The sequence below is a fragment of the Carica papaya genome, chromosome 7 (genome assembly GCF_054855325.1).
Source record: "Carica papaya isolate Zhongbai chromosome 7, ASM5485532v1, whole genome shotgun sequence".
Taxonomy (NCBI): domain Eukaryota; kingdom Viridiplantae; phylum Streptophyta; class Magnoliopsida; order Brassicales; family Caricaceae; genus Carica; species Carica papaya.
In genome coordinates, this window is record NC_142315.1 from 20,022,963 (window position 1) to 20,045,374 (window position 22,412).

The 22,412-nt window shown below is 37.1% G+C and overlaps 2 protein-coding genes and 1 non-coding gene across 3 annotated transcripts; 2 read left to right on the forward strand and 1 right to left on the reverse strand.

The window, feature by feature from the left end:
• Positions 1 to 39: 39 nt before the first annotated feature.
• Positions 40 to 1,713, forward strand: LOC110808261 (Ras guanine nucleotide exchange factor K). Its single transcript, XM_022033695.2, has 3 exons — positions 40 to 1,000; positions 1,090 to 1,354; positions 1,468 to 1,713. Exons 1-3 carry the CDS (start codon positions 74 to 76, stop codon positions 1,602 to 1,604), a joined length of 1,329 nt encoding a protein of 442 aa, XP_021889387.2. The 5' UTR covers positions 40 to 73; the 3' UTR covers positions 1,605 to 1,713.
• Positions 1,714 to 2,478: 765 nt separating this feature from the next.
• TRNAR-ACG (transfer RNA arginine (anticodon ACG)) lies at positions 2,479 to 2,551 on the forward strand. The gene has a single exon. It is a non-coding gene; the product is annotated as a tRNA-Arg (tRNA).
• A 474-nt stretch (positions 2,552 to 3,025) lies between these two features.
• Positions 3,026 to 14,352, reverse strand: LOC110808231 (sequence-specific DNA binding transcription factor). The gene is made up of 3 exons (XM_088207612.1): positions 14,066 to 14,352; positions 4,325 to 4,895; positions 3,026 to 3,562 (listed from the first exon to the last, which is right to left on the reverse strand). Exons 2-3 carry the CDS (start codon positions 4,863 to 4,865, stop codon positions 3,114 to 3,116), a joined length of 990 nt encoding a protein of 329 aa, XP_088063738.1. The 5' UTR covers positions 4,866 to 4,895; positions 14,066 to 14,352; the 3' UTR covers positions 3,026 to 3,113.
• Positions 14,353 to 22,412: the final 8,060 nt, after the last annotated feature.

Consider the following 22,412-nt stretch of genomic DNA (forward strand, 5'->3'; position numbering starts at 1 on the left):
CTGATTCCAACACCACACTTGTATCCATATAAACACCTCTCACCTCCATTTTCATCCTTCATTCATTCAGATTATGAACCCTTCAACGGATGACGCTCACACCCAAATCCAAATCCAGTTTCCTCCAGATGATCATGATCATCAACTCCTCCAACATCAAATGCCATTACTTCTCCAACCATCCTATGCAAGATCAAAATCTTCACTTTTTGATGACTTGCGCAACTTTCGAATTAGTCTCAAATGGTGTGCACTCGATCATTCTTCCTGCGCTGGAAAATTAGTCTCCTACTTTGTTTTCTTCTTCCTCACCATTATCGTCCCCATCGTAAGCTGTCTCTCCGTAAAAACCCAACCTGCCGACGACTACTCCTTCTCCTTCAACCTTCTCGCTCAGTTCCCCGAGTCAGGACTAGCCGCAATCGCTTTCTTAACTCTTCTTCGTTTCTTCAAAAAATACGGTCTCCGTCAACTCTTGTTCCTCGACGGCCTCCAGGACGACTCTATACTTGTCCGGCGAGGATATACTCGTGAACTCGACAGGGCGTTTCGTTACTTGGCCTGCATTCTTCTACCCTCCTTCTTCGTCGAGCTCGCTCACAAGATCATATTCTTCTCCTCTGTGAAAATATCACTGCCTTACGTGAACATCAGTTCTGGGTTTCCTTTGAATTCCACCATGTTTGTGCTGGTTCTGGTTTCGTGGGTTTACCGAACAGGAGTTTTCTTGCTCGTTTGCGTGCTCTTCCGGTTAACTTGTGAGTTACAGATTCTGAGATTCGGAGGACTGCACAAGATGTTCGAGGGACGTGGGTCGGATGTGGGAGTGATATTTAGGGAGCATGTAAGAATCAAGAAACAGTTATCAGCTACCAGTCATAGGTATCGGTTCTTCATTATTACGTGCTCTGTTGTGATCACTGTCAGTCAATTTGCAGCCTTGTTACTGGTTCTCATTCCCAAGTCCGATAAAAGCTTCCTGAATTCCGGTGATCTCGTGGTAAGTAAATTTATATAATATTGAACCATCTTGTAGAAATCCACAATGGGTTTAATTAAAATGATGCTCTGGGAGATGGGTGAGTGCAGGTGTGTTCGGCGGCGCAGCTGAGTGGGTTCTTCTTGTGCTTGTTGGGTGCGGCGAGAATCACACACAGAGCGCAGGGCATAGTGTCGGTGGCAACCAGATGGCACATGAGCGTCTCATGTGGCTCCTCCGCCGGATCAGACGAACCCAAACTTCATGTTCCACGAGACTCAGACGGCGGAGATACCGACTCTGATTCCTCTGACATTTTCCCTTGTACGGTGTCATCACAAGACTCTGCCTTTTACCAAACCAGGCAAGCTCTAGGTCAGTATATATGTAAATTCGTATCTATTTCATCAGCACTTTTCTCATATATACATATAATTATTTTGAATTGAACGTTGAGGATGCTGTGCGTGTGTATATATGTATTGCAGTTGATTATCTTCGACACAACAATGGGGGGATTACACTGTATGGATATGCACTGGATCGTGGACTGCTTCATACGCTGTTTGCATTTGAGTTCTCTTTGGTGATGTGGATACTGAGTAAGGTGGTAGTTTTGTCTTAGCCAGATCCTTGCGTCTTGGGATTTCTTCTCTACCTTTCTTTTTTGCGTGGCAATCATCATGTACAAATTTAAGATAAATGAAGACTTAAAATCATTAGATAGACGATAATATGGAGTGAAAATATTGAACTGGAACTGCAAGTGCTTGTTTTAATTTGTGATTATGAATATTGAATAAACAAACATATGCAAACCCAGGCCAGAAGAAGAAGAAGAAGAAGAAGAAGAAGCTCCTCCATTTCTTGATTCTTTTCTTCGTAATATACCAATCAATAAATATGTTGGAGTGTCTCTTTATAAAGATATATATATATATATATATATATATATAAGAAACTTGCACCAAATTTATTTATTTTTATAAAAAAAAAAAAAAAATACTTCAAATGAGTACAATGCTTCCAGTGACTCAGGTAGTATACTAATCGAGGTAAATGACTGAATAAGAATGTGCACAAATTGATAAGGTTGCACGCAAATATTATTAATGTATTTTGATTTTTTTAAAAGAACATAAATTTTAAAATATTATCAATCAAATATGTATATATATGTATATAAACATAGGTATGTATGAAATTTGTATTGGGTATTATATTTAGTTTAAAAATATATATAAGATGTATTAGAAAATGAAAAATATATATATATATATATATATCGTATAACTTAAAAATATTGATGCATCCACTAAAATAAATAACACACGACTTAACATACACGTAATAAGAGTATACACGTAATATGTGATAACTGTAAAACATTTTGGCAACCAACTCTGCTTTGGTTATGCTCTATTTATTATTTACAGGATTTTCCCAAAAATTGAATAAATCATTGTCATATCTGAATTAATATAACCTCCAGTGCACCAGACTCCATGGCCCAATGGATAAGGCGCTGGTCTACGGAACCAGAGATTCTGGGTTCGATCCCCAGTGGAGTCGTCCGAAGAAGGAAATTCCTAAATCCAAATTTTGAAGCTTTTTAGCCCCACCCCACCCACAAAAATTAATGTTAGTCAGAATTTTTGCATTGTTTTCGGAGTGTACCTTTTTTGCCCTGACGAGTTTTGATGAATTGGTTGATAAATTTTAAAATAAAATTACTAATAGTTAATACTATTACTTTGTGTTTTTAAATACTAAATTAATAACTTAATGAAAGAATTATAATCACCGAAATTTCAAAAATATACATTTAAGTTTTGCAGTTAATCATACGTTATACTTTTAATTAAAAATATCTTTATTTTTTTAATATCCAGCTAGACTTAACTTGCCAACAGTATTAGTAAAAACTAAACATGCACTATTGCTCCAAACAGACAGCTTATTTTGTGTGTGCTTGCATGTGAGTGTGAGAGACAGAGATTGCATGGGGCACACCCATGCCCAATTGAAGAATTTACACCTACCGAATAAGATAGGAAGACCCAAAAATTAGCATGAGAACGAACCCATCTACAAATGTTTTACTAACACTTACATTAATGTCATCCACTGTATGTTACTCCCCATTCTGGACAACATCACAAATTTGGTTAAGGCTCTCTATCATTACGCCAAGGCATGCAATAAGACGATTGCCCTGCCGTCTTATTACATCTGTTTTAAACTCCTCAGCATTCTTCACAGTAGAATTCACACGTTTAGCTTTCTCAGATAGGTTTTCCTTAACTATGGCATGGATCAGTTCAGCAGACTCTTGTAGCTTTGCAGCAAGACTTTGTTCCTTTGCTTCAGTAAAAGCTGCAACAGTTTGTTCCTTTGCTTCAATGCTGATTGTCCTCTTACCCTTCATATCATTCTTCAGAAGCTTCTTTTTGGCAGAACTTTTCTGAGGCTTCCTTCCAGGATGGCTTTTCTCTGTGCACCATTTCAGCTTCGTATCTTCTTTGCGAATCTCATGAGGCTTCTGTTCCATAATGTTTAACCGTCTCGTGGGTCCATTAGATCCTGATAATACCAAATCATAAGGATGATACTCATGGTAACTTTGAAAACTGAAGGTTCTGAACCAATTCAAGAGAGGTAAACAGGGTTGCTACAACAAGTGTGGCAAATGAGAGGAAAACTAGAAACTTGATAGTCAAGATTATTGCTGATGTGGAAGACCCAAAAGGAAACACAACCAAGGCTGATAGGAAAACGTTTTGTATCAGCAATTTCAGAAGTTGAACTAACTACAAATGCTCCAACAAATCTGAGAGAAACCAAAAACCTTCACATGCAAAATCCTGTTTCCTTTCTCATTTAGAACTCTGTTAAAAAAGGTGTAAAAAAAAAGGGGAGAAGACAATTGAGCTTAGAGCTTTTGAACAAAAGAATAAGAAAAAATTAGAAAAAATCTGATGGGCTATGTTTTAATATAATTGAGAAACAACTCTTGCCATGTGATAAACAATAAAGAAGTTCCTGTTCCACTTTTTCGGAACAATTTATGCAGGGAGAAGAAATTGATCATCAATCTACTTTTCTGGAAAATTTATGTAAAACAATGCACGAAGCAAAGTAAATATAAAAGACCGCCTCTTTAAGGTTTATCCATTGACCAGATGCATTCAATGACCATTAAGTAGAATTCTGAAAAAACCAAGACTACATTGACTGGAAAAAGAAAAACATGCAAACTCCACAAGCCCATTCTTGGATGTAAGATAATCATCACTGAAAGTAATTAAATGCCGAAAACTGTGGAATCAAAAGATGAATTATTACCTAGTTGTGCAACTATTTCAAGTGTGTCAGTCTCAGCATCAGGATCACTTTCAGGATCTGTGTCTGCTTTGTCCTCCTGTGCCCTCACAACATTGTCAATGGCTTTGAAAAGCTCATAATCAAAATAGTCCGGAAGTCCAAATTGTTTTCTACTTCCAATTCCCAAAGACCAATAAGAACCACTTGACAATGATTCCCATTGCTTAATCTGGTTGTACTCAACAAGCAAGGAGCCCCACTTCCTCCGACATTGATTTAGAGACCGAGGAACATCCAGTGCAGTGCAATTTTCTGATATTATCTTCCATCTCTGATAAGTAGACAACGCATTTGAACAATCGGCTTCAACAGCAGCAATCTCATTCACAAGAATGAGCATGTCCTCAACTGTCCAGTCAGGAGCTACCTGAGAACGTGTACATCTAGAACCTGAAACCCGCACTTGGCTGTTATCCCCCTGTTCCATTTGCCCATCCCTAACATTTTTTTCTTGAGGTGTTTGATGGGATTCGGTCTCATCAGGCATCTGGGTTGCTTCCATATTTCTTCCAATTCAATCAAAATTCCCACCCTACAATATAAAAAACAAGAACAAAAAAGGAAAATGTAAAAAATGTAAGATAGCTTCCTGAGTTCAGAATTAAACCTAACAGCCAACATAGTGAGAATTATGACCAGATAATGTGGGAATTTCCTACAAAGAGGTAACCAGGGCATGAGTTTTTGCCCACTCCAACTTGCCAAGGTACAAAAGCCATAGAGAGGTATCAAGAAAGGTAATTTTGACATAACTTTGCTGAAACTCAACAAAATGGTGGATAACTAAAACATTAGAACCAAGAAATTAACACTAAGTTTGGCTGGAAGTCAAAGCAAGAGATAGAGAGCTAATGCAGCATTTGAGGCCATTTTCCTAATGCAATGTTAAAGACAAAACTGACATGAATATGGAGTAAACAGGGTTGAAATTAAGATCAATATGGACCTGAACAGGCCACCTGAAATTACGTAAAATAACCAGTAAAATCCAAGCTGAGATTTAAAAATATGTTTTCGATACTTTGGAGTATGGACACCAAGATTGAGAGATATCCATAAAAGTACGGACACTTGATATATACTCCATTCTTCTAGTAACAGTATACTCAATCCCCAAAAGGAAGAAGTGCATCTTTCAAATTGTCAAAAGCAAAGCAAAAACAGAAAGAGCACTATGTTCTTCCATTTTTGCCCTTCGAACTAGCATGCATAATATCAGGTTGCTGGGAAATGCAACCTGGGCAAGCAAACAGTAGAAGAATAAATAAAAATAGCATTTAACAGTAGGAAATAGAATATAGGAGAAAAGAGTATTAGGGAGAAACTTTGAGAGTCTTGGAAGATGGACTTGGTAATGGACTTGTAATGGCAGCAAACTTGCAAGTGCAATTTAAATTTTTCTAAAGAATTTTGCATATGTAAATTTTCATAGACACTTATGCCTATGCTATTAATAGAATGATAACATTCATTAGGCAAATATGTGAGCAAAACAAAACAGATGTTTTCTTATCTTCTAACACTCAATTTATGAATGATTTTTAAAAAAATTACAAACTCACTGAAATCATGACCTGATCATATGAGATAGGTTCCAATTGGCCCAAACATTATAAATCACAAAAAAAAAAAAGAAATCCTAATAATTTTGTTGTTCGCTTTATATCACTCCTCATATATATATAACTCTTACTCTATAAAGGAGAAATATTCTCGAGTACTTCAAAACAGAAACTCTCAATGTATAGATTCAACTGATTTTATATTTTATATGGAAAGTAAACTCAAACTTGATTCTTCAATTTACTAGAAAATGATCACTACCTGAGGTAAATGCTCCTAGCATGATTTAAGGACTTCTAAAAAGTAAAACAACAAATTAGAGGCACTTCCACAGAGCAACTTTATTGCTAGCATATTGACATAAGAGAAGAAGCAAGCTGCAGTTAGCACGAAATATACAAACAAAATAATAACTGCATGCATATTCACCAGAAGTCATTTTAAATCAAAAAATAAATAAATATTTATTTTCTTAAATCAAAATTTTCTGTTAGCAACATATGCAAGAGTATTTACTATGTCCAGTTGTAATGTAATTAAAAATAATAGGATGATATATTGCCTTGAATACGAAAATCACAGGATGCTGTGGGCTTTTGTCTTGGTGAAGGGATCAGAGTGCTTCTTTTCTTACTTAAATAGAATCATATAGTAGTATGTATAGTGGCATCAGTTGAAAAATCCTTCCTTTTCCACAAAAATAAACACTCCTTTTTGTCTAGTTGCTTGTACAAGCACTACGAACAGAAAAAACCCAAACATAGAGATTTAGCTAAACCTACAGCAGAAATCATTGAGTTTACAAAATAATAATAATGATAATTTTTCCAAATACACTACTTCTTTGCGGCATGATGGGAAATGATTCAGAATAGATTTTAGGAGACCGAACGGGTACTATGGTGACATTCAGAGTTCCTCCCCGAAAAGCAGGAGCACAAAAGTTTCATGTATACCTACTGATAGAAGTGATATCCTGCTAATTGAAGGAATTACCTGGAGTCCTTACTGCAACTCAATTCAAACAGCTTTTGATTCGGAAACAGGCATTCAACCCCCAAAAGCAGAAATCTTTCTCAATTTACTTTCCTTTTCACATAGTTTCCTTATACACCAAGAAAAAATTAATGTTAAGTGTAAAGAAACCCAATCGGGTGAATATGGAGTATTTAATGTTCTTTAATTTTCTGCCTTTTTTATTGTATGGAGGCATTGGGAATTTATACACATGCAGGAGAGTAAAAGAAAAGGGAGAAGGTGGTTTCTGAAATCTACTGAGACCATCAGCTGTTCCCAACAATAACCAATTTTAAAACAGAAAAAATCTTGCCCCTTCATTTTAAGGTTTTGATATAGGCGATCCACCTGTTCATTTCCTTTCAGCCTTTTCTCTTTTTTTTTTACACTTAATTCTTTTAATCCGCTACTCAAGATGAAGCCTGTTCACTTTCGACATTTCAAGTTCCTCACCACTACTTCTTTAACCCTTTGTGCTTTCTTGTTGCAGGTGCTTCATCTTGAACAGAAGTCGGTGATGTGCTGAGGTTCCTAAAGGTTTCGTAAGCATATCGATGAGCTGTTCTCTCGAGGTGACGTGTTGCGTTTCGACGAAATCCTTTTGTACCTGTTTGCGAACTATGTGGCAATCGATGTCGAGGTGCTTCGTTCGTTCGTGAAAGATCGGATTTGCTGCGATATGCTCGGTGGCTTTATTGTCGCAGTTCAGTAATATGGATAAGTGAGGTACTATTAGAAAATCTCGAAGAAAATAGGTTATCCACTGAACTTCACATATTGTGGATGACATACTTCTGTACTCAGCTTCTGCGGAAGACTTGCTCACCGTAGTTTATTTCTTTGTTTTCCAGGAAATTAGTGCAGGCCCAAAGAGGATACAGAAGCCCGTGAGGGATTTGCAGGTCATCAGACACGATGTCTAGTCCGAGTCACAAAAGACTTGAACTTTAAGGTTATTCCTTCTCGGGAAGAAGATGCCTTGCTCCGGATATTGCTTTAGGTACCTGACAACATGTAGTGCGGCGTCGAGATGCAGCCGTCTGGGCTGTTGCATGAACTAACTGAGATGTTGGCTGGAGTATGTTATGTCGGGTCTGGTAAAGTTGAGGTAGAGCAAGCGGCCGATTAGACGTATGTACCTTTCTGGATCTGGTAAGATTTCTCTTTTTTCTGCATTTAGTTTTAGTCCGAAAGGTAGGAAAAAGTGGATTCCTTTTGCATCTTCCATCTTTGTATCTTGTAAAATGTCTTTAATATATTTTCTCTGGCAGATGTAGATTCCTTCTTTTAACCTAGCTATCTCGACTCCAAGGAAGTATCTTGCTTGACCGAGGTCCTTGACCGTGAAGGCTTCATCTAGGATGCTTTTCACTTCACAAATCTCTTCGTTGTTAGGACCCGTAACAAGTAAGTCATCCACATATACCACAACTGTAACGTAGTTTCCTTTTGTTCCTTTTGTGAATAGATAGTGGTCGGCTTCTAACTTGGTGAAGCCGATGGATTGAAGCTTTGAAGTAAGCTCCTTGTTCCACTGGCGATCTGCTTGTTTCAGACTATACAAACTCTTGGTTAAACGGCAGACTTACCCTTCACTGGCCTTGAAGTAGCCCTTTGGGGATTTTAGGTATAGCTCATCTTCTACAAACTCATGTAGGTACGCATTATTGATATCTAACTGATATACTGGCCAGTCGCTTGTGGCTGCCATAGCTAAAAGCAGTCGAACCATGACTATTTTGACCACTGGTGATAAGCTATCATGATAGTCTAGGCCAAACTCTTGGTTGTAACCTTTAGCCACGAGTTTTGCTTTGTATTTATCAACTGATCTATCAGCATTGTATTTTATTCTATACACCCATTTTGAGTCGATTGCTTTCTTCCCTTTTGGCAATGCAGTTAGTTTTCAAGTGTTATTGTCTTCTAGTGCGAACAGCTCAACTTGCAGGGCCTCAACCCACTTGCTGTCTTTTTTAGTATCCCTGTATGACATTGATTCATTCGTAATAAACACTTGTGCAATGAAATTAACATAGCCATTATTGTATGCAGGTGAGGTGGACGAGGAAGGCAGGTTCGGGCACAGGTTGTTCGATTGTATGGGCAACAAAGTCTTCCATCCAGGCGGACCTGCTTCTCACCCTGATGCTCCTCCTCATTTCAGACTCTTGGGGAATGATGTTTGGTAAGAGAATTTCTTCTCTTCTTTGTAACTGGTTTTCAAGTGTGATTACTGTATCGATGCTTGGTATTGGCAGTGGTGTGTCATGGTAATCTGGTTTAGAATGTTGTATTTGGTATGGGAGAATATGTTCATGAAATATGACATCCCTAAACAAAATCGTTTTTCTGTTTATTATATCATATAATTTGTAGGCCTTAGCATCGGGTGCATACCCTAAGAAAACACATTTCAAAGCCCTGAATTCAAACTTGTCCTTTTGGAGGTTAATATTTGTAGCAAAACATAGGTAACCAAAGGCTTTTAGATTTGAGTAATTTGGCTGTTTTTTGTGCAAAATTTCATAAGGAATTTTTCACTTTAAAATAGAACTTGACAAAACGTTTATTATGCGTGTGGCTGTGAGTATGGCTTCGTTCCAAAACCTTTTTGGTAATTTTGATTCAAACATCAATACCCTAGCAACTTGCAGTAGGTGTTTATGTTTCCCTTCCACCACACCATTTTGCTATGGTGTGTATGTACAAGTTTTTTGATGCATGATTCCCCTTTCTTGAAAAACAGTTTTACATGAGGTGTTTATGAACTCAATGTCATTATCTGTCCTAACTGTTTTGATTGTTTTCTGAAATTGGTTTTGTATTAAATTGCAAAAATATTTTAAGATATTTGGTACACTCGTTTTCTCTTTTAATAAATAAATCCAAGTGGCTCTTGAAAAATCGTCAACTATGGTTAAAAAATAGAGTGCACCAGAAATACAATTGACCGGGTATGGTCCCCAAAGGTCAATATGTATTAAACTAAAAATGTCGTTGGTATTTATGAAACTTTTAGGGAAAGACAAACGCTGCTGTTTTGCCAATTGGCATATTTCACAATCATGTAAAGCTGCATTGCCTGGTAACTTTAGACTGGGGATGTGAATCAATTTTTTTATGGATGTGTGGCCGAGCCTTTTGTGCCATAGTTGTAGGTTATTTTCTTGAGTGTGGCTGATGCATACTTTGTTAGAGTCTATGTCTTCACTCAGGGTGTACAGACCCTTCATTATTGTTCCCTTTCTCAATATTTTGTTAATTGTCAAATCCTGTACAAAACAATGGTTGGGATGAAAGGAAATGTAGGTATTTAAAGCTTGGGTTAACTTTCTGACAGAAATAAAGTTACAAGTGAATTTTGATATATAGAGGACATCCAGTAGAATTAGATTATCACACAGTTTTATGGTTCCTTTGTGGGTTGAATGACTCGTAGTTCTGTCTGGTAGCGAGATAGGCACTGTAGGTACTAGTTTTACGAGTTTTGAAAGTATTTTAAAATCATAACATATGTGTGATGTGACACCTGTATCTATTATTCAAGTTCCTATATCATTAGAGGCATGTAAAAAATAGCATTTAGGTTACTTATCAGTGGAGTCAGAGTAGTCCACTCATCCTGCCGACTCAGCCGTGTTTGCTCATTGGTTTTTCATGTACTTGTTGATCTCTTTTTGTATGAGTGTGGTCATTTCTGTGCCCCAATTTGTGTTGGATGCTTCTGTTTTGGTGCCATTGGGAGCATTGTTTGCCACTACATTGGCTTTTTCTTTGTTCCTTTTCTCTTTGAGTTCTGCAAACCATTCTGGGTAGCCATGAAGCTTGAAGCATGTGTCCTTTGTGTGCCCTGTGTTTCTACAATAAGTGCATGTCCTGCTGTCTTTTTCCTTTTTTCGGTTTGAAAATTTTGGATTGTCTTTCAAGTTGGTATAAAATGCAGCGGGCGTCCCTTCAGGTGAGTTGATATTGGTACTTCTCTTTGTTTTTCAACACTAATCACAATCGAATAAGCTCTATTCGCACCGGGTAAGGGTTCCATGATCAATATTTGGTTTTTGACATGGTCGTATGAGTCATTAAGACCCATTAGAAATTGGAACAGGTTGTCGGTATTGTCTATTTCACTGTGTTGTGTTGCAGCATGGCAAGTGCAAGCAGGTGAGGGTCTTAGGTGAGTTAACTCATCCCATAGCCTTTTGAGTTTTGTATAATAGGCTGTGACATAAAGGTTAAACTGCGTTATAGAACTTGTTTCACGTTTTAATTAATACAACAAAGGCCTGTTGCTTTCACCATACCTCTCTTTTATTTCATCCCACAAGTTTTTTGCTGATGTGGTAAACAGGAAGGCGTTAGCGAGCTCTTTATTCATCGAGTTTAGGATCTAAGACACCACCATGCTGTCTGTTTTGTGTCATTATTCATATTCTGCTGCATCAGGTTCGGGCTTTTTGCATCTGCCATCAACGAGAACGAGCTTGTCCTTAGCTCTAAACGCAATCACCATGGCTCGGCTCCAAGACAAGTGGTTGGAGCCATCAAGGGTGGTTGTGACAAGTTGCATTCCATGCTGATCCGAGTTTAGGAGTGTCAACACATCTGTATTAGGGTTTGCCATTGAGTAGTAGAATAATAGTGTAATGTAAAAATCAAAGAAATCAGTGCTTATCACAGGCACTGCTCTGATATCATGTAAAGAAACCCAACCAGGTGAATATGGAGTATTTAATGCTCTTTAATTTTCTGCCTTTTTTATTGTGTGCAGGTATTGGAAATTTATACACATGCAGGAGAGTAAAAGAAAATGGAGAAGGTGGTCTCTGGAATCTACTGAGACCACCAGCTGTCCTGAACAGTAACCAATTTTAAAACAGAAAAAAATTTGACCCTTCATTTTAGGGTTTTGATCTGGGCGGTCCACCTATCCATTTCCTTTCAGTCTTTTTCCCCTTTTTTTACACTTAATTCTTTTCATTAAGATATATTTTTAACCAAAAAAAAAAGTGCAAAGACATAAAAAGAATAAGAAACAAGTGCCCAAAGCTGTCTCTTCTTGTTGGAGATGAAAGAAGAAAGTAAGAGATGCTAGGCCCTAAGAAGAGAAGGAGATTTCCCTATAAAGATGAGGGTCTAAAAGGAATTGTACCAAATGTCTGTTGTCATTCTTTTGTAGGTGGACACCCGTGTCGTATGAAATATAATTAATTCTTTGAAACAATTTCATTTCCGTCTTGGGAAAAGAAAAAATCACCACATGTCATGCAGGGAGAACACCATCTTCACTTACAAAAAAGTAAGCATAGATTGCCACCATGATGTTGTTTACCAAAAAGGCACCCTGTCTACTATGCATATAAAAAGTACAAATGATGATTCTGTAATTATAAAGCCAATCCATTATATGCCAGTTTATATGTTCCGTATTTGAACCTTGGTACTAAGTGAGCCTCTAACAAAATAATCGCCATCCATATATTGAACAAAAAAAAAGTTACATAATCATTGTGGGTTTCTCCAATTTCTTGACTTAATATTTTTTATTGAAGAAAAAATAAGTAGCCATCTAGATCCTCCACTTCTCTGCCATCAACTTCTTTCCTGGAACCCCAAGTTGGTTCTAATTAAGGACCTATCGAAAAAAATGAATTGCTCCTCCTTCACCCCCTCTTTCTTCTTCACCACTTCCACCATCTTCACTTCTCTATTTAGCAGCCTCCTATCTTCCCATTCCCACCTTGAAAACCCACTTGAACTCAACTTGAGCACTATTGTGTTTATAGTGGTGGTGCTTGACATGTATCTTTAGTACTAAAGTTATATAGACAAAATGTCACAACAGTGATTTTGAGAATCTCCAACACACCCATAGGTGAGAAGTCACCACAGACCACTTCAAGATGGGATAAGTCACCTAAATATGCACTGATCAACAATGAGAAATGGATCTGAAAATAAATACCCAAATGGGAAGGGATGAGCCACCCTTCCAGAGGGTACAGGCTAATTAGCTATAGCTAAAATTTCCATTTACATTCCATGCATGCTACTTTTTTTAATATACATTCTATGAATGCTACTTAATGGCGGAAGATGTAATTTCACCAAATGCTAAATGGATATACATGAAGGCAATTCATGATTAGAACAATCCACGACTGCCTAATGCATAGAACAGTAAATGAAAAGAGATTACATCCAAAAATAGATAAGTATACTGATATAAAAAGTGAAATAAACCCTTGCATTAAAGCCAAACCAACCTGTAATCAAAAGGGAATCAATAACACTGAAAAAATGGAAGCAAAGAAGTCAAATAGCACTAGATATCACTGATCAAATTCAAAACATTCTTTGTTACCCAAAAAAAAGGCGCTAACCCAAAGTATCATGATTAAGTGAACACTCTTAACATAGACAGAATCAGCATCACATAAGCTACCCTTAGAACTAAGGCAAACCAGAAAACCATGTTCTCAAAGTCCAGTAATAGAACATAAAATCAACAAATTAATACGAGAATTTGGCATGCATTCATCTGAAAGTCTCAGTTTTATTAACACCCTGTTATAATCTAACTCACATTCACAGATTGTTGCAAACAGAAAGATCACTCTAACATTAATTGACCTTTGATTTACCGGAGCCGAAAATTAAAATATCTAATAAGCAAGGGTAACCTTAGATTTATTCAGACTCAGTTGTAACCTAACCCACATTCACAGATTCATACAAAGAGAAAGGCCACTCTAACGGTATCCTGACCTTAGATTTATGGAAGCAGAATTAATTGAAAGATAACGACCATTTACGAATAAAATATACATTTTCTATATAAGCAAGGGTAAGAAATGCTAGCTATTAAACCAAACCAAGGTTGCAACATTGTCCTGTTTTATCAATATAAAGAAATCGATCAGCCAAACTTATGAATCTACGTTCATCAATAGAGAGATCAAAAGAAAATCAAACCTTAATTAAAGATAAGAATAGAAAAACAGCATGTTCTATTTGAGAATCAGTCTTAGGAATCAAAAATAAAAACTCCATTCTCATTATCGAATCAAATTTCAAGTTCAATATCCTCAGCAATTACATCATTAGAAAACAAATTCTCACCTGTATACAGATTTCTTTCTCACCGGTGAGCTTCTCTTAATATAATTCCTCTTCTATTCTTCCTCTCTCGATTCAGCCTCTCTCTTTGATTTCTGCCTCTTACCTACACCCTCTCAGCCAAAACGAGCAGTCCCACACCTCCTCTCTCCTCTGTGTTCTACTTCACTCTCTCTCATTTCAGCAGAAGCTCCCTCACCCTCTGTATCTTCTCTGGATTCCCCATAAAAACTCAGAAGTCTCCCCTTTAAATCGTGGTATTTCGTGGTTTAATAATATAAAGTATGGGGTTAGAGCGATGAAATTTTATTTGTTTTTTTTTTTATAGTATAGTTATTTAAGATTGTTTTATGATATTTAAAATATGAATTTTGAGTTAATTTTTAAAATTACTTATTTAATAGTTTTTAATAAATTCATATTTTTGTTCTTTTTTATTAAATTTTATTAATTTTTTATTTTATCCTAAAAAATTTTTATATTTTAATTAATTAATAATAATTTTTGAGTTATTTTTTAAAATATTTAAATATGATTTAATTATTTTATATTTATTTATTAAATATAGAGTAAAAATAAAAATTTAAATGAATAAAAAAATATTATAAATTAAACTATAATAAATATCAAATTTTATATATAAATTTAAATTTATTGTAAATTTTAACATAATTATTTTATGAATATTAATTTATAATATCCACCTAAAATAAATAAATAAATAAAATTAGAGTTTGAATATAAATAATAGAATTTTTAATTTTTGGAGCTTTTAATTAATTTCAATTATCTAAATGAAAGTGAGTAAGAAAAAGGAAGGTAAAAACATAAATAAAGAGAAGTGGAATGGGGCAAAGGAAATTAGGAGAATGGACGGTCTAGATCGGACCGCTTGAGGAGATTTAAAAGAAAACAGATGGTCCAGATCGAGTCATGAAAATCCAACGGTTGAAGGAACGGGTATAAAAGATGAAGAGTTTAGGGTTTCTTCAATTTGAGAGGAGAAGCCAAAAAGAGGAAGGGAGAATGAGAGAGAGAGGCAATCGGGGAGAGGAGGAAGAAGACGATCGCGCGGGAAAGCCGAGAGAGAGAAAAAAGAGAGGAAAGAAGAGAGAGGCTGGAAGGGAAGAGGGGAAGGGAAAAGAAAGGAGAGAAAAAAAGAAGAGAACAGGAGTGGTCAAACGGGAGAAAGGGAAGCCGAGAACGGTCGCGCAAGGGGAGAGGAGAGAGAGAGAATCGCGGAGGATGAAGAAGAAGAAAGGAAATCGCGACCGAGGAGCACCGTGTAACGGTAGAATCCCAACCTGAGGCTATTCAGGTTTTCGAGCACCTCACCCGAGTTTAGGAGCTAAAGGACCACGGAGTGACTAAAAGGAGGCGAGCGTGAGCTAAGTCGAGGCCAAATCACCCACACCAAAAGGTAAAATAGTTTTTTTTTTCAAATTTTGGGGGTAGTTGAGTGGCAGTGAGACGGGGTTGGTGTCCGGTTGGCCACGCCGGCTCAACCAGGCCATCCACCTGTGTAGGAACTGAGGAAGTTTCCTCGGGAATGGGGAAAACCCACCCTCCGTGGAAGCTGAAGGGTCTTCCATAGGAATGGAGCCCGGAATCGCATTTTGGAGTTCTAATTCGCTGTTCTGGAAGCTGAAAAGTCCTCTTTGGAAAATGAGAATTTGATTTGTTGTTCGGGAAGCTGAAAGTCTTTCTCAAAAAATGAGAATCTGATTCGCCGAACGGGGAGCTGAAAGGTTTTCCAGATATGGATTCCGATAATTTTAGGTATTTCGTTGGGTAGTCGTTGGAATCCGTAATTTAATTAAATTAATTTTTAATATTTCGAAATATTTTAATTAATTATGTCGTGTGTACAGAAAAATTTAAACATTCAAATGGATCTGAAAATACGCATAGGAGAGTAAGTGTTTATAAATCTCAATCGGGTTAAATTTTGAAATGTGCATTCATTTTATAAAAATTATGAATTTTGAAATTGAACAGACATTGCTCAATTTCGATGGAAAAACAAAACTCAAATTATGATCAGCAAACCTAAGCAATTGGAACCTTATGAGGAGACAAAACCATAAAACAAACCCAATGGACTGAGAGTTATTTGAACTGATGAAATGTGAAATTGAAAAAGAAAATTCCTAGTTAAAAAAAAATTTTAAAAATAAAATAAAATAAAAAGGTAAAAATAGAAAGAAAAAGAAATAATTAAGGTTAAGAAATAATCATTTAAACAAATTAAGAATTTTAGAATGAGATGGTAGGAGTGTAACGGCCCCAGAAATTAAAATGAAGATGTATGTATTAAAAATTCTAAGTGCAGAAGCGAAATAAAAATTTTAATCAATACCCCTTACACAATAGCCATAAACGTATTTAACGTATGAAAGAATAAGCTAATTAAAAGAAATACTCGAAATAAAAACTATAAATAGAACTATAAAATCTTTAGGCGTCTAACTCACCGTCTTCCTGTGGAATTAGCTCGAGAACCACGTCTTTCTAATATGAAATGGTTAAGTAAGGAATGAGCTACACTAGCCCAGTAAAGACATCACACTATCTCACTGCCACAGAAGTAAAGGTTGGTAGAAAACAAAAACGACCAATGGAGCATAATTATTAACAAACTCATTTATCAACAATAAAAACTTTTACTGTCCACTTATCTTGGTGAGATTCATGAAAATATCATATGAAAACAATAACATTATAACCATCATAAAATCATATATGCTTTGTAACATAACACATGTTATACTTTACACTTCAATAATTAGAAAACAAATTTTCTCTTTTACCAGCCTACTAGTATCTGTGGGGATCCATAGGGGGTCCCCGCTACACATGAACAATTAACATTAATAATTTGATTCCAGGGCCGTCCCCATACCCTGTCCGATATGGGCGCCAAAACCATGAACCTCAATACCCTGTTTGGTATAAGGGTGAAACGGGCCGTCCCCATACCTTGTCTGGTATGGGCACCAAAACCATAAACCTCAATACCCCGTCCAGTATGAAGGTGAAACGGGCCGTCCCCATACCTCGTCCGATATGGGTGCCAAAACACATAAGGTCTCCATACCCCGTCCGATATGAGAGACCACGTTCCCGGTAGGGTTCTCTACGGATCTGGTCCGTCCACTATCTCCCAAGATATCTAGTCAGGCTGTCCACATTATCCATTTATCAATTCACATAACTTTTTTCCCATTTTCCTTGGTCTCAATTTTCTAATTATACACAAATACGTAAACCAATAATAACACCAAATAAAACAACACAACATCGGGTTCACCATAATTCAAACCATAATAAAAGAAACCATGATTCATGCATACGAAACTATAAAATAAATACATCAAGTACCATACTGCATTTAATACTGAAAAATAGATCAAACAACAACTGACTGATAATATATCAGATTCGGGCTCCATTGGCAACCTCAATCAAATATACATATCTATAAAGTCATAAAATACCGTTTTATCATTTATTAGGCTTTAATACCATGATAGGAAATAGGGTGAGAGATCCTTACTTGTTTCGGGGTCTGAAATCGCTTCTACAGTGTGCTTACGAGCTGTCCCTAAATTCTCTAAATTTTTTCTGAGAAACTGAAACGCACTACCGGTACCTGCACGTGTCCTTAAAAAACTCATTTATCAACAATAAAAATTTTTACTGTCCACTTATCTCGGTGAGATTCATGAAAATATCATATGAAAACAATAACATTATAACCATCATAAAATCATATACGCTTTGTAACATAACACATGTTATACTTTGTACTTCAATAATTAGAAAATAAATTTTCTCTTTTACCAGCCTACTAGTATCTGTGGGGATCCATAGGGGGTCCCCGCTACACATGAACAATTAACATTAATAATTTGATTCCATGGCCGTCCCCATACCCTGTCCGATATAGGCGCCAAAACCATGAACCTCAATACCCCGTTTGGTATAAGGGTGAAACGGGGCGTCCCCATACCTTATCCGGTATGGGCACCAAAACCATAAACCTCAATACCCCGTCCAGTATGAGGGTGAAACGGGCCGTCCCCATACCTCGTCTGATATGGGCGCCAAAACACATAAGGTCTCCATACCCCGTCCGATATGAGAGACCACGTTCCTAGTAGGGTTCCCTACGGATCCGGTCCGTCCACCATCTCCCAGGATATCTAGTCAGGCTGTCCACATTATCCATTTATCAATTCACATAACTTTTTTTCCATTTTCCTTGGTCTCAATTTTCTAATTATACATAAATACGTAAACTAATAATAACACCAAATAAAACAACACAACATCGGGTTCACCATAATTCAAAACATAATAAAAGAAACTATGATTCATGCATACGAAACTATAAAATAAATACATCAAGTACCATACTGCATTTAATACTGAAAAATAGATCAAACAACAACTGACCGATAATATATCAGATTCGGGCTCCATTGGCAACCTCAATCAAATATACATATCTATAAAGTCATAAAATACCGTTTTATCATTTATTAGGCTTTAATGTCATGATAGGAAATAGGGTGAGAGATCCTTACTTGTTTCGGAGTCTGAAATCGCTTCTACAGTGTGCTTACGGGCTGTCCCTAAATTCTCTAAATTTTTTCTGAGAAACTGAAACGCACTACCGGTACCTGCACGTGTCCTTAAAAAAATCCCAAACCAGACTCAGGGCCCTTTTTCAGCCAATATCAGAATTCCGGCACGGCGACGGCGGGCGGCGATCCGCCTCAGGTTGGCCATTTTCGGCCGAATTTGGCCAAACTTGCATTGGTTCTTTCGATAAAACAACCCTAGGGCCCTCGGTGGGCCAAAAAATTACGAAAAACTGAGACTTACCAGCGGCAGAGCTCTCGGGTGCGGCGGCTTCTCCGGCGCGAGTCGCAGTTTGATATTTTTCTTCGATCAACCTGTAGAGAAAAGGACGGTGATCACAGTGGTGTAAAAATTGCATCGAACGGGAATTGAAAAGGGCCTCATCGGAGGCAAAAATCGAGGGAAGCCGCAGCGGCACCGCTGGACTTCGACGGTATTTTTCGGCCGATTGGTCGGTGGTTTGGCTCCGATTTGGCCATAGGTGGATTCAGCATCGAAAAACGAGCCAAGGGGAGAAAATTTACCTCGTTTAGCGATCGAAAAACCCTCTGGTATTGCGGCGGGTGGCGGCGGCCAGCTCCTCCAGCGACTGGTTCTTCTTCTCCGGCGAGGGCACTGGCGGCTAGGGTTTGGGGTCAGGTGTGGGTGAGGTTATTTATAACCTTCCGATTTTAATCTCAGCCGTCCATCATGGCTTAATCTGGGCCATCTGATCGCGATTAAAATTGAAATAAATCTGAACTGTCTATCGCGATGCGATCTGGGCCGTCCGTGCGTGATTCAATCTGGGACGTCTGTGCGCGTGAGATATGGGTCGTCTGCACACGTGAGATCTGGACTGTTCAATTGCGTGCACGCGGATCGCTCACGTGGCTCCGTCCGCGTGGTCTCCCGCGTCAGCTTCCTTACCACGCGGCGTGTTCTGGTTGGCCTGGGCTGCTGACGTGGCACAACTTTCCTAAATTGTATTTTGACCTCCGATTTTTTATTTTTTAAAAAAAAACCCCCAGAATCTAATTTTTTACCCCTTTTTCCCAAAATCAATTTCAATTAAATCCTAAAAATAATTTTACCTTATTTTATCATTATTATTATTTTTATTTTTATTAAATTAAATTAAATTAAGTTAAACTCATAATTATTATAAAATAAATTAACTATTAAAATAAAATAAAATTCAAAAAAAAGATTCTGATACCCAAAAATAAAAAATTTATTTATTTTTTTTTTTTTTGTGTTACAAGGAGTGAATAGGGTAAGGACCCTGAATACCTTCTCGTTTAATTTGAATCGAGGAGGAGAGTGTGTGTGTAACTGAAGTTCAGTGAGCATGGTGAACCTACACATAGATAGAGTCTGAAACCTAATTCAGACGTAGATAGGCATTCGTGTGAGTGTGGATCACCTAGCAGACGTACATGTTGTGGCCATTGTGTGATTTGTGTGTGTATTATCCATGCGATAGTGGGATCTGTTTCGCCTTTCTTCGATGATGACATATATAGCATTGCGCAATGAAACCATAGAAATGATTGTTCAAGTGTATCTATGATCTTTTGTTTGTGTGTGATTATGTTTTGAGATTATAAATAATATTCGAGTGTATCTATATTCTTTCGAGAGTATGGGGATATACATTTGAGGTTTGTATATGATATTCGAGAGAATTCATCAAATCGATCCAAAACATGTAAAATAGTGAAAATAAGAATATGAAATTTGCACTGAAATATTTTTATTGCTTTTGTTTCTTACTATGTGTTTTGCATGAAATTTTCTCTGGGTTGAGAGAACAGGAATACTTATTGAGTTAGTGAAGCTCAATAAATTTTACCTTGATATTTTTCAAAGGATGATGAAGAGTCAGCACTGCTGCCAAACGAGCAGAACTTGTAAAAAGGGTTCTTGTCTTTGTATATTTTGTGCATATTTGAAATTTTTTTTTATACTCTAAATTCAGACCTCATGTTTTGTATATACAGTTACTATACATATCACACGAGATACTCGGTTGTATTATATTTTTTATCTACGCATGTATATATTTTATGGGCCCACTGCATTAAAATTGCATGAGCAGGAATTGCGCCTCATATTAAGTATCGGGCTGTGACAGGTGTTATGAGAGCCCACAGTCCTAGAATCATCCTTTATGCATGAGGTTTTAGAGTTTAAATATGATATTTTGCAACTATTTAGGTGTTGAGAAGTAGGAAACATTATTTTAAAATGTTATAATTCATTCTTTTTTGAATGAAGGGTTGTAAGATGAGACGTGGACGGACTCCACTGGAGCAACCTCTTGATTACATGTCCTTACAGGAGCATATTGACTGGTTATACCACATGGTAGAGGAGCTTATTAACCAGCCTAGAGAAGGGATACATGTCCCTCCCCCAGTACCGGCTCTATACAATCCAGAACCAGTCATTATGGATCCAGACTGTCATAGAAAGTTTTTGAGACTCCATCCTCCTATATTTACTGGTATCAGAAATTTTATTGAAGTTGAAGGATGGTTGAAAGAAATTAAAAAGGCATTCCGAGTGTTGGGGTGACTTTTAAATAGAAAGTGATCCTAGTTACGTACCTGTTTGTGGGTGAAGCTGACCGTTGGTGAGAATTCAAACTACCTTACTTGTTCTCATCACCTACGGGAGATTTCTAGAGGCATTCAATGCCAAGTACTTTTCAGTACGACTTCGACACCAAAAAGAGTTGGAGTTCATGCAGCTCGCTTAGGGGAACCTGTCAGTGGTTGAATATGCTCGAAGATTCACTGAGTTAACCCGTTTTGCTCCAACCATTTTGACTGATGAAGGGTAGAGGGCGAGAAAATTCCAGTGGGGGCTACGTCTAGAGATCTAGGATGTTCTTGCAGTTCTAGAATTGAAGACCTATGATGAGATTTTGGCAAAAGCAAAAATAGTAGAAAGTACACTAAGGGGTTTATCCTCTAGAGCAAGCAGTTTTAGTCCCCCAGTACCTCCGAGAAGATAGATTCCAGGGTTTAGTTCATAAGATAAGAGGTTCAGAATGATAACAGAGGTATCTCCTAGACCGTTATCAACTCTTAGTAGGGAACCGACCTGCTGTACTTGTGGAAAAAATCATAGTAATCAGCTGTGCCATTATGTCACTCGATCCTATTTTAAGTGTAGTAGTCAACAACATCTGATCCGTAACTGCCCACTTATGAAGGAATAGCCATAAGCTCAAAGACAGGGATGAGTGTACACACTTACTGTAGTAGATGCTGAAGCAAACTCAGACATGATTCAAGGTTCGTATCCTGTCTCAAAGAACCTAGCTAAGGTATTAGTAGATCCTAGTTCCACACACTCATTTATGTCACACACTTTTGCACCACGATTTGGAGTTGTACCTATTTATTTGGGGCATATATTGATGATATCCACACCAAGAATGGAGGTATTACGTTATGATATTATCTATAAAAATTATATAATAAAGATAACTAGTAGGGAATTAAAAATAGATTTGGTACTTTTACATGTGGGAGATTTTGATGTAATTATAGAAATGGACTGGCTAGCAGCTCAGTACACGACTTTAGATTGCTGTAACAAGAAGATTGTATTTAATATCCCTAATGAAGAAATTTTTACTTCATAATTGAACAACGTTAATTACCATATAGTATGGTTATTTAAGTTATATAATTTATTGAGTCTAACATGT

Coding starts and splice junctions, on each gene's coding strand:
- LOC110808231 (XM_088207612.1), bottom strand. CDS start 4,865: ATGGAAGCAACCCAGATGCCTGATGAGACCGAATCCCATCAAACACCT. Junction 3,563..4,324: donor TGAAATAGTTGCACAACTAG/GTAATAATTCAT, acceptor TGGTATTATCAG/GATCTAATGGACCCACGAGA.
- LOC110808261 (XM_022033695.2), top strand. CDS start 74: ATGAACCCTTCAACGGATGACGCTCACACCCAAATCCAAATCCAGTTT. Junction 1,001..1,089: donor TGAATTCCGGTGATCTCGTG/GTAAGTAAATTT, acceptor GGGTGAGTGCAG/GTGTGTTCGGCGGCGCAGCT. Junction 1,355..1,467: donor CCAAACCAGGCAAGCTCTAG/GTCAGTATATAT, acceptor TATGTATTGCAG/TTGATTATCTTCGACACAAC.